Source organism: Cariama cristata, unplaced genomic scaffold, assembly GCF_000690535.1.
Source record: "Cariama cristata isolate BGI_N322 unplaced genomic scaffold, ASM69053v1 scaffold1658, whole genome shotgun sequence".
NCBI classification, from domain to species: Eukaryota; Metazoa; Chordata; class Aves; order Cariamiformes; family Cariamidae; genus Cariama; species Cariama cristata.
The window spans coordinates 27,294-38,615 of NW_009631439.1; the positions used below are offsets into that span (position 1 = coordinate 27,294).

Genomic DNA, 11,322 nt, shown 5'->3' on the forward strand with positions numbered 1-11,322 from the left:
GATGTTCTCATTTTAAAGAGTGAAAACCCTTCTTGTTTGGAATCAGTTTCTTCCTGGATTTACTGCCTTTCTAATTCTGGAGTCAGGAAAGCTGATGTTTTCCCATACTTTGCTATCCAAACAGTTTTGGACAGTATACTACTTTGATAGTATAGGACAAGGTGCTTTCTTTGTCCCTGCTGGGTTCAGACTCTCCTGCACTTCTACTCAGTGAGTGTAATCAGATTTAGTTTTAACATACTGTTTGGTTTTGTAGCTGAGTTTGGGTCTCTGCTGTGACATAAACCTTTGGTCTGATCGTCAACGCTCTTCTGTGCATGTGAGTTGAGAACCACTTGTTTCCTGGCCCACTGATGAACTTCAGCTTAGCATTTGAGGCTTTATATCTCCCATTAAAAGGTCTTTTCTTTCTTCTCTCGATTACTGTTTTTTGTTTACTATTCCATTTTCAGAGAGTTTAAACTTGCCCTGTACTTTCAATTTAGAACTGTATCTCTCTGAGATCTTAACCCAGTCAGATCTTAAGACCAAACACATTTAAGTCTGTAGTAACTTAATTGCTATGAAAAACACCTTTTCAGTGGCAATTACCACCTATAAATCAGGTGGTAGAATCAAGTCCTTAAGGCAGTCCTTTAGCATTTTTAAGACTTATTTTTTTTAGGAATTTGTTCTAAAATTGAAATTGCCTGTTTTCAGTTAAAGGTTGACTTGTTTACCATCTGCATTTTGCTGCAATGGAAGCTGCTTTGTGTACACTGGACCTGAAGCACACTTGTGTATCGATAAGTTAATACAGTTCAGTAAAACTCTCAAGTATTATGGGGAATTCCAAGGAATTACCTGTTTTGCTGAGTTTGCTCTCTCAGATAGGATCACCTGTGCAAGGAGTAACTGAAAAGGAATGCTGTCTGAACTAAACTTGACTTTTGCCTATGGCAACTAGTATATAAATGCTGTGTAATAAAGTCTGTGTTTTTAAGCAGTGCTTTTGTTGAACCGTCAAAAAGGATGGTGGTGTCTCTTGGAGGCCTGTTTTGAATTCTGGCCTGTGTAGAATTCTCCCGTCTCTGCAGCTAGTGATGAAATAGTGCTCCGAGAATGGTTCTGTGAGCATGTATGTCAGTAACCCATTTTATTACACATGTATATGTGGAACCATTTCTGAGATGGCTAGAAAATGCGGTGTTTGTATTATGAAAAGCTGTGGGGACAGAATCAGTCTATGCACCTTCTTATTGATCAGGCTGTTTTGTACAGGTGTCTAGAAGACAATACACTTTTAGCTTTTTAAAAAGTGCACAGATGACTACTTATACTCTCTACCTTATGAGGAATGATACAAGTATTTGCTGTAAGGGCTGCATAAACATAAATGAAGTTACTTTATCTTAAGCAAAATAAGCTGCATAATAGATTTCATGTTGGTTAATTTTGTTTCTTTTTAAGGCTGGCTCACGAATTTTTGAAAACCGATTATATATTTGTTGTTGTTGGACACATGGGTGGAGCTTGCAGTGATGTTCAGCAAAATATTCTTCAGGTTCCTCAGTATTCCAAGAGGGATAAACTGATAGAAATTCTGCAAAGCATAGGTAACCTCCCTTATTGGTAACTATTTTCCAGGGAAGACAAAATAACTTGTTTTTAAACTTGTACCCTTGCTATTGACCAAGTGATGATTCCATTCTATTATGTGTGTTACACGCTTCACAAGACTACTGATGGAAGCTTGAAGCAGACCTCAGGGAGTTCTAGGTTTTTAGACGTATTTGTGTTATGGGGATTTGTCAAGATCTCCCCTCTCTTAAGCAAACGAGCTTCCCAGCTAGTTTCTTTATATGGTCAATTAAAATACTTTAGCATCTGGGGATATTATCTCCAGATTATAGGTGTATTAAACTTCTTACATGAATGTTTGAGCCTATATTTTTTTTAATGGCTGGCATGTTTCCATTGTTGCTCTGAATATATCATAAGTTGTAATGCTGAAAACTGGAGCTGAAAAATGGTCTGAGTACCGTGCTGTTCAGTGCTCAGAATGGCATGCCAGTTTTAGCTACACGATGTAGAAAGGGAGTGGGTGCTTATCACAGAACAACATTTGTTTCCCTCTTTTATTGTGGAGAAAAATGCAGTGCACTTGTCTTCACCTGGGTGTCTGTGTTGATGTAGAAATTGATGGATTGAATTGAATCAGTTCAACACAGGCAAGAAATTACAATCATACCTTAAAGACTTTATTCGAAGACTGCTCTGTTATTAGGTGTTCATGTAAGTAACTGCAACTGTGAATAGTGAAAATGCATCAGGTTTCAAACTGCAGTGGATCTGAACTCTTGTCTAACATAGGTCCTGAACGAACCATGGTGTTTGTGGACAAAAAGAAAAAAGCGGACTACCTTGCAGCTTTTCTTTGTCAAGAAAAAATACCAACCACTAGCATTCACGGGTAAGTAGTTTTTAAAGTGAAAGTCATATCTTCTGAGAAACTTACTGAGATTTCGTGTTTGGCCGTATCTGTGTGACTTAGCTTGCCATGTTTCAGATAGCCCTGTAATCCTCAGCAGCTCTGCCCAATTGAGAATGTAGTGTTTTTGAAGGCCAGTCTTCACAGCATTTGCTGAGAATACATCTTTCTGGTTGACCACACTTCAAATACTGTACATGAACTGGAGAATCTTATACCTACTGTAAAAAAAAAAAAAAGGCATATAATAAATTCAGTAGAATTAGCTGTTTATATGTAGTTTTTGTCATCATTTGTGTGACCAAACCCAGACCTTTTGGTGTTACTGATAAGATGATGTTCATAAATTCAAGTGCCAGTTGTGGACCTTACACTCTCTTACAGGCTTTCTCAGAGTGGCGAGATAAGCTGTCATGTTCCATACAGATTCCTGATGCTGTCATGTCAACCTCCTTGATGTGTTCATGGACATAGCACTTGTATGGAGATGGATTTAAAGGAAGATGGTTCTAACTTGTGTTTGTAGTCTGCTCATTCGTGTTGACTACCTGAACAAATGCTGAGAAACTAGGTGAAATAGTTGTTAATTCCAAGTCTAAGCCCATCTAAAAAGATAGTCTGTCTTTCACATAATGAGCTGGAATGTAGTTCTGTAGTGTTTGTTTATATGTCAAAATGTAGGACAACAAACTGAATCTTAAGATCTGGGTGAACTGTAGCACATCAAAAATGCAATTTTGCAAATTTTTCATCTTATAATAGAAGGAAGGAACTTGAATTATTGCCGATAAAATTGTTTTGGGAAGTGTTCTGACAAACATCAGAATATCAAGGTTGTAGATGGGTTAAAATGATCTTAGTACACAGATACAAGATGTTTGTGTGTATCCTGTACCATGTCAGTTTTACAGGTGTGTGAAGGGTCATTTTGAGAAGATCTGACCTTCTGTTCTTGGCTAACCTGAATTGCTGTCCCACAACCTGTTTTGTGTGGGAGGAGGTTCTTACAGAAATGTGTTAGAGTTTTATTACAGTGTGAGTTAAGGTATACTTACAAAGAGAGTAAGTGGTTCCATGGAAGCTGCTAAACTGTCATGAATGTTACTGATTTCCGATTCACTTGAGTTTTTCGAGTTGAAGTTAGTTAGGATAGTTGCTCTTCTCTGAAATAGTGATCATACCAGATTTCACTAAATGTCCCATGTAAGATTCAGAAGAGCACCATTCTTTAGCTTTCTAATTTGTTCTCTCATTTGGACAACAAAGAACATGAGTTAAACACTGATCTAGTGTATTTAAGTACTGAATAATCTGTAAATATTCTTTAAAAATGCAAACCCCAGAGCAAATCTGGTTTTATTCTCATGATGATAAACAAAAGGCAAGTTCTCTACTGTTGGCTGGCCACACTTTATAGTATATCTGAAAAATGGCCTATGCAGGAGTCTAGGTAGACTTCCATCTTTGCTATTCTGGCTCCCTGCTACAAAGCAGGAGGAAAAGCATTTCTAACGATGGCATGAAGAAACAATCAGTTAAGCACGTGGATCTTCTTAGAGAGGCAGTGAGTTTGATACATGACTATCTCTGGTTCTTTTAAAAAAAAGTAATTTCTCTAGAGGCTTAAGTTAAAATAGTTGCAGTGTCTTACTGCTAATCAGTTAAAAATGTGGAATACCTAAACTGATTGTGTGTTGGTGGTTTTTTGTTTTTGTTCTCCCCCCTCCCACCCCCGAGAACCACTTCTGTCCATGAATCATGACCTTGTATCTTAAATAATACTGCAGACTTTGAGACATCCATTCTAACTATTGCTTTCTTTCTAGAGACAGAGAACAGAGAGAGAGAGAAGTAACTCTTAAGGATTTTCGTTCTGGAAAATGCCCAGTTCTCGTGGCAACTTCAGTGGCAGCAAGAGGTCTGGATATTGAAAATGTTCAACATGTTATTAATTTTGATCTTCCTTCCACCATTGAAGAGTATGTACACCGAATTGGACGAACTGGTCGTTGTGGAAATACAGGCAAAGCAATTTCCTTCTTTGATAACAATTCAGATGACCATCTTGCACAATCTCTAGTTAAAGTGCTTTCAGATGTAAGTCTCAAATCTTAGTGCTTAACTTTTTCTGTTCTTTAGTATTTCGCTTTAATGTACTGAGCCACTATTATTTCTTTGGTGCAGTTATGGAACTCTTAATATGAATTGGTAAAGCAGTCAGTCTCCAAATTAACTTTTTTAATTATGTAGGCCCAGCAGGAAGTTCCTGTTTGGTTGGAAGAAATTGCTTTTGGTTTTCAAAGACAAAGAGTCTTTACATCAGTTAATACTGAAAAGGTAAGCCTGCAAATGAACTGGAAATCTTGGCTTTTAGAACTTTGTCTCAATATAGAAGTGTGTTTAACAGTGTATATCCAGAGTGATGTCACTGAAGCTGTTTTGGCTGTAACTACGTCTCTTCTCTTAGTTGTGCATTTTCAAAGTGCTTAGTATGTCTGAAACTAATTTTGAACAACATATTTGACTTGAACTCTGACAGTGTGGCTTTACTAGCGGTGTTAGTCTTGATCTATAGTGTCAAGAATTACTCTGTGGAAGAAAAGGTTTGGGCACACATATGCAGAGGCTGTAGTTCCAGAAGTTTCTCTACTGCGGATGTAGGATAGGAGCAAATAGTTGCTTAGTTATACAGTCACTGCTTGTTATGAATTGCTCAATCAAGTAACTCATTTGACTAAAAACTTCCAACTAGTTATAGTTAGATAAATGCCCTAATCTGATTCATGTCAAAATTGTTCTTAATCTCTGTGATGAGGAGGAGCCTTCTGATCTCTTAGCATCGCTGATACCAGATATTAAAATACAGCCTGAGTAAATGAGGCAGGCTAAGTGGCAAAGCTCTGAAATCACTCTGCAGTCACTAGTTTAGGATTTAGATTGTATGCCTACTCCTACTTCGAATGATTTCTTTTTTTTTTTCAAATGATGTTTGATACTTCTTGCTTTTATTTACTTGGATTAATGCCTTCATCAAAAACCTTTCCTTGGTATCTTTCTTCAGTAAAAAGTTTATCACATCTCAGTTGCATTCTAAATGTTAATACTGTCTTAGAGACCACAAGAGAAATAATTACTCTCACTGCTTACATAGTGTCTGAAGCTCAAGTTCAAGCTCAGACCTTCTTTAATTATCTTTTTCCATACTATAATTATTGAAAGTATTGGGTGTTTGGGGTGTATTTACCTACCTGACTAGTTCCCTAATCAAATCTAAATCATTTTTCTTTGACCTCTGAGTTACCAAATCTGACTGTGACTCTTTGTCCGCATACTTGTGAATAGAGTAATTTCAGGGGAAATCTGTCTATTTGCCTTGGAGTACTGCACTCTTAATCACATATATGCAGTGCATCGGCTCTTGAGTTGGAGATCATCAGGTTCTGAGAGAAACTGTGCATTTGTAGTTGGCCCTCTTTTTTTCTTTAACTTTTAAAGCTGTGTTTTGTGGTTTTACTGTTACTCAAAGAGAGGCTTGTATCATCTAGTGTTCAATAAGGATCCTGATACCCTTTCTCTTGGGGAAGAAAGGTAACACCTTATTTATGTTTTTACAATATTTACTTTTTCTTTCCGAGGAAATGCACAAAAGGACCATTTGATAATCAAATTATGAATTTGAAAGAGGAATCTGTTGGAGGCTGTTATCTGATCGTTTTGGGACAATCTTATAGATGACAGGGCTTCATCCTTTTTCCAAAGGAAAAGACTTTTGCGACGAAAGTAATGCAGACAGTCATTCTTAAAAAGGCAATGGAGAAGGAAGTTTTTCCCCAAAGTTGTGTGAACTGATTTGTGTTGGGTAATAGAAGAAGTTGGGATTTGAACTTCGGGAAGGATTATTTCCACACCTGATAAAATCTGAGGTTGATTAAAGTGCATTAATTTCACACTGAGGTCTAAAAACCTTATGTGTAGAAGTTTAATGATGAAAGAACTTCTGTATTTATTTTAAAAATGTGGTCTTCAAATTAGATTGAGACACATGTAGAAAGCTAAAATTGTTTTGTAGTGACTTTTATGGTTAAATAATTGAAAAGGGTAATGATTCTAAACTAGTACCTGTTCTGTTTCTTAGAATTACAGACACAGAGGCAACATGAACCCAGGAGGAATGAAGATGTCATATTCTGCAAGTGCATTTGAGTCATGGGATTAAAACTACTTTAGTACCAAACTAGATTGTGTTCTGTTGTATGTGTAAGAGAACTGTTGCACTTAATGTTCTTTACCATTGAGCTTATGGAACACTTAATGTTTAAAAGAGTAGCTTGTATCATATGCTAAAGCTTTCAGCAACATATATGTACTCTGTTATGATGAACCCAGTGATTATCACTTAATGTAGGAAGTCAATAGCAATTTTTTAGGATACACTTCAGGTATTACACATTAAAGTTTCCAGTATGTGTTTGATGCTTGGTAGCTAGTGTGGAGCTGTAAAAAGATGGGGGTTTTGCACGTGGAAAATAGTAGATCCCTTGAACTTACTACTTTGTTAGCAAAATTTTGCATGAGTAGATAGTGTTGTGAAAACCTGGTTTGGGAAAGAGCTGTATGTAAAGGGCTAGTTTAAACTCAGCGTTCATTCCTTTTTGTAACAAGTGAGTTATAAAATTTGAATCTGGTGATGAGATGACTTGATCTTAAGGATCTGTTAAACATCTTGTGAACAGTTACTTAATAAAAGCTTGAGGAGTGCATATTGATGGTTGCTTCTACATCAGATATACAAAAAAGCATACGTCATTGCAGTTTCATGAGCTGCTATTATTTTGACATGCATGGAACCTGTGCGTCTCCGTATGGAACTAAAGGTCAGTGGCTACATCCACAACTTAGTTGAAATACATGTTTCTACAGAGCCGTCTTCAGAGAAGGATAGCATGCTGTGTTGCTTCTAGTACAATGTTTTTGCCTTTGACAGACATAAATACTCTTCTGTTGCCTCTTGTGGAAAAGTTTGCTTTAGAACAAGCTTGGTGGCTCATGTCCAAAAGAATTTCCCAGACTTGTAGAAGCTATAGAGGATAAGTAGCCATTAACAATTCAGAGAGATTTCCTTGAAGATACTTTTTCTTTGAAAATTATTTTTTTTATTTACCAGTGCAGGATGCTACAAAGATGCATATGCCACACAGGAAAATGGCAAAGTCATTGTCAGCACAATTTGTAATGTCTTGCACAGCTGAGCAAACTTACAAGCTTCTCTCATGTTCTCTGGTATTTAGGACACAATGCTGAGCACTATTTCTTGTACAGTCTTCCAGCTTAATACAGGGAAATAATACTTTTAAGCCCTGCTTACAAGACTGAACGTTTAGTACCCAAGTTTGTGAGAATCAGAGCTGACTTGGGTAGTACTATGGAATCTGTTATTGTGGAAAAGTAGGCGGCTGTTTCTATTTTTTGTGAGTATCTTTTGGAAACTGTTTATCGTAGAGTCATAGAATTACTTGGTTGGAAGGGACCTTAAAGATCCTCTAGTTCCAGCCCCCCTGCCATGGGCAGGGACACCTTCCACTAGAGCAGATTACTCAAAGCCCCCTCCAACCTGACCTTGAACACTTCCAGGGATGGGGCATCCACAACGTCTCTGGGCGGCCTCTTCCAGTGCCTCACCACCCTCACCATCAATAATTTCTTCTTTGTATCTAATCTAAATCTTCTTTACTCCAGTTTAAAGCCATTGCCCCTTGTCCTATCAGTACATGCCCTTGTAAAAAATCCCTCCCCAGCTTTCTTGTAGGCCCCTTTTAGGTACTGGAAGGCTGCTCTAAGGTTTCCCCAGAGCTTTCTCTTCTCTAGACTGAACAACCCCAACTCTCTCAGCCTGTCTTCACAGGAGAAGTGTTCCAGCTGTCTGATTGTATTTGTGGCCTTCTGTGGACTGTGGACGCAGTACTGCAGGGAGGGTCTCACCAGACTGGAGTAGTGGTGACCTTCCTCGATGTACTGGTCATGCTGCTTTTGATGCAGCCCAGGATACAATTATCCTTGTGGGCTGTGAGTGCACATTGCTGGGTCATGTTGAGCTTCTCATCAGCCAACACCCCCAAGTCCTTCTCCTCAAGGCTGCTCTCAATCCACTCTCCACCCAGCCTGTATCTGTGCTTGGGATTGCCCCGACCCATGCGCAGGGCGTTGCACTTGGTCTTGTCAAACTTCATGAGGTTTGCACAGGCCCACCTCTCAAGCCTGTCAAGGCTCCTCTGGATGGCATCCCTTCCCTCCAGCGTGTCAACTGCACCACACAGCTTGGTGTTGGCAACAGACTTGCTGAGGGTGCACTTGATCCCATTTTCCGTGTCACTGACAAAGATGTTAAACAGCACCAGTCCCAATACTGACCTCTGAGGAACGCCACTTGTCACCGATCTCCACTTGGACATTGAACTGTTGACCACAACTCTTTGAGTGCGACCATCCAGCCAATTCCTTATCCACTGAGTGGTCCATCTGTCAAATCCATGTCTCTCCAATTTAGAGACAAGGATGTCATATGCTTGTACGAGTCCAGGTAAATGACACCAGTTGCTCTTCCCTCATCCACCAATGCTGTAACCCTGTTGTAGAAGACCACCAAATTTGTCAGGCACGATTTGCCCTTAGTTGAAGCTGTCCGCTGTCACCAATCACTTCATTATTTTCCATGTACTTTAGCGTAGTTTCCAGGATCTGCTCCGTGATCTTGCCAGACACAGAGGTGAGACTCACTGTCCTGTAGTTCCCTGGGTCTCCCTTTTTTCCCTTTTTAAAAATGGGGGTTATGTTTCCCTTTTCTGGTAAGGGGAACTTCCCTGGACTGCCACGATTTCTCAAATATAATGAATAGTGGCTTAGCCACTTCATCTGCCAGTTCCCTCAGGACTTGTGAATGCATCTCATCAGGTCCAATGGACTTTTGCACCTCCAGGTTCCTTAGACGGTCTTGTACCAAATCTTTTCCTACAGTAGGCAGCTCTTCATACTCCCAGTCCCTGCCTTTGCCTTCTACGACTTGGGCAGTGTAGCTGGAGCACTTGGTGGTGAAGACTGAGGCAAAAATGTCATTGAGCACCTCAGCCTTCGTAACTAGGTTCTCCTGTTTCCTTCCAGAGAAGGTGCACATTTTCCCTAGTCTTCCTTTTATGACCAACAAACCTTTAGAAGCTTTTCTTGTTGCCCTTGATGTCCCTGGCCAGATTTAATTCTGTCAGGGCTTTAGCTTTCCTAACCTGATCCCTGGCTGCTTGGACAATTTCTCTGTATTCCACCCAGGCTACCTGTCCTTGCTTCCGCCCTCTGTAGGCTTTCCTTTTGTGTTTGAGTTTGTCCAGGAGCTCCTTGTTCATCCACACAGGCCTCCTGGTGCTTTACCTGACTTCCTCTTTGTTGGGATGCATCACTCCTGAGCTTGGAGGAAGTGATCCTTGAATATTCACCAGCTTTCTTGAGCTCCTCTTCCCTCCAGGGCTTTATCCCGTGGTACTCTGCCAAGTAGCTTCCTGAAGAGGCCAAAGTCTGCTCTCCTGAAACCCAGGGCAGTGAGCTTGCTGTGCACCCTCCTCACTGCCCTGAGGATCTTGAACTCCACCATTTCATGGCCACTGCAGCCAAGGCTGCCCTTGAGCTTCCCATTCCCCACCAGCCCCTGCTTGTTGGTGAGAACAAGGTCCAGCATGGCACCTCTCCTCTTTGGCTCCTTTATTACTTGGAGGAGGAAATTATCATCAATGCATTCCAGGAACCTCCTGGAGTGCTTGTGCCCTGCTGTGTTGTCCCTCCAACAGGTATCAAGGTGTTTGAAATCCCCCATGAGGACCATGTGGACATGAGGCTGCTCCTGTCTGTCTATAGAGGGCCTCATCTGCTCAGTCTTCCTGGTTGGGTGGCCTGTAGCAGACCCCCACTATAATGTCACCTGTGATGTGCCCTCCCTTTAATCCTGACCCATAAAGCTCTCTGTTGGCCTCCTCATCCATCCCCAGGCAGAGCTCCATGCACTCCAGCTGGTCTCTGACATAGGGGGCAACACCCTCTCCTTGTCTCCCTTGCCTGTCCTTCGGAAAGAGCCTGTATCTGCTTAAGTATCTATTCACAAAAATACTGTTATTTTTGTAGACTGTAGTTTTATTCCTACATAATGTGCAAAAAAATAAAGCAAGTTTTAGTTGTGTACTTGGGAGTGAGCTGAAGGAGTGGTATACCTAAATTGCAATGCATAAGCAGTTGGTGTATTTAACCTTGAAGTCTGTGATTCAGAGTACAGTATCTTCGGCAGCATGACTCCTTTTCCTGACAAGTCTCCTTGAGGATTTTTGCATCCATTCTGAATTTCTGGTAAGAAATTGAGAGTGCTTTTGGTTACTGGCTGCCACAAATGTGAGTGAACTATAATTTTTTGGAGGAGGCTGTACAGCTGGTGAAGCCTTCCATTTCTGTGAAACAAAACCAAAGGAAATACAGTTATGGATGACCTGTGACCTAGAATTAACCTATGAAGGGAACCTGGCTTAGCCTTGTTTAAAGGACCACTTAGATCACTGGGTGTTTTTTGCTTTGCCTCCCATCTTATGCCTTTTTAGTTGCGGGGGTGGGGTGGGGGGTCAGCAGAGGGAAGTCTGTACCTGTCTAAAAAGCTGTCTGACCCTATTTTTCTTAATTACTTGCACTGAAGCTAGGTAAGAAAAAAATGGTACTGTACTAGCTTAGAGCTACTGTTACTGTAGTGCTATGTCCCATTTTGCTGCTGGGAACTCTTCAGTGCTCAACATCTTCCTTTACAAGTGCTGCATGAAAAACTAAACATGATG

General features: G+C 40.3%; 1 protein-coding gene across 1 annotated transcript in view; it reads left to right on the forward strand.

Moving 5' to 3' along the window:
- Nucleotides 1-4,807, forward strand: part of DDX4 (DEAD (Asp-Glu-Ala-Asp) box polypeptide 4) — a gene marked incomplete at its 3' end in the record, with an annotated part of 27,007 nt that extends 22,200 nt beyond the window's left edge. Inside the window, exons 10-13 of the mRNA XM_009705941.1 lie at nucleotides 1,450-1,595; nucleotides 2,353-2,452; nucleotides 4,297-4,567; nucleotides 4,721-4,807. Of these exons, the coding sequence (XP_009704243.1) occupies nucleotides 1,450-1,595; nucleotides 2,353-2,452; nucleotides 4,297-4,567; nucleotides 4,721-4,807 (604 nt within the window). The remainder of the gene's footprint in view (nucleotides 1-1,449; nucleotides 1,596-2,352; nucleotides 2,453-4,296; nucleotides 4,568-4,720) is intronic.
- Nucleotides 4,808-11,322: the final 6,515 nt, after the last annotated feature.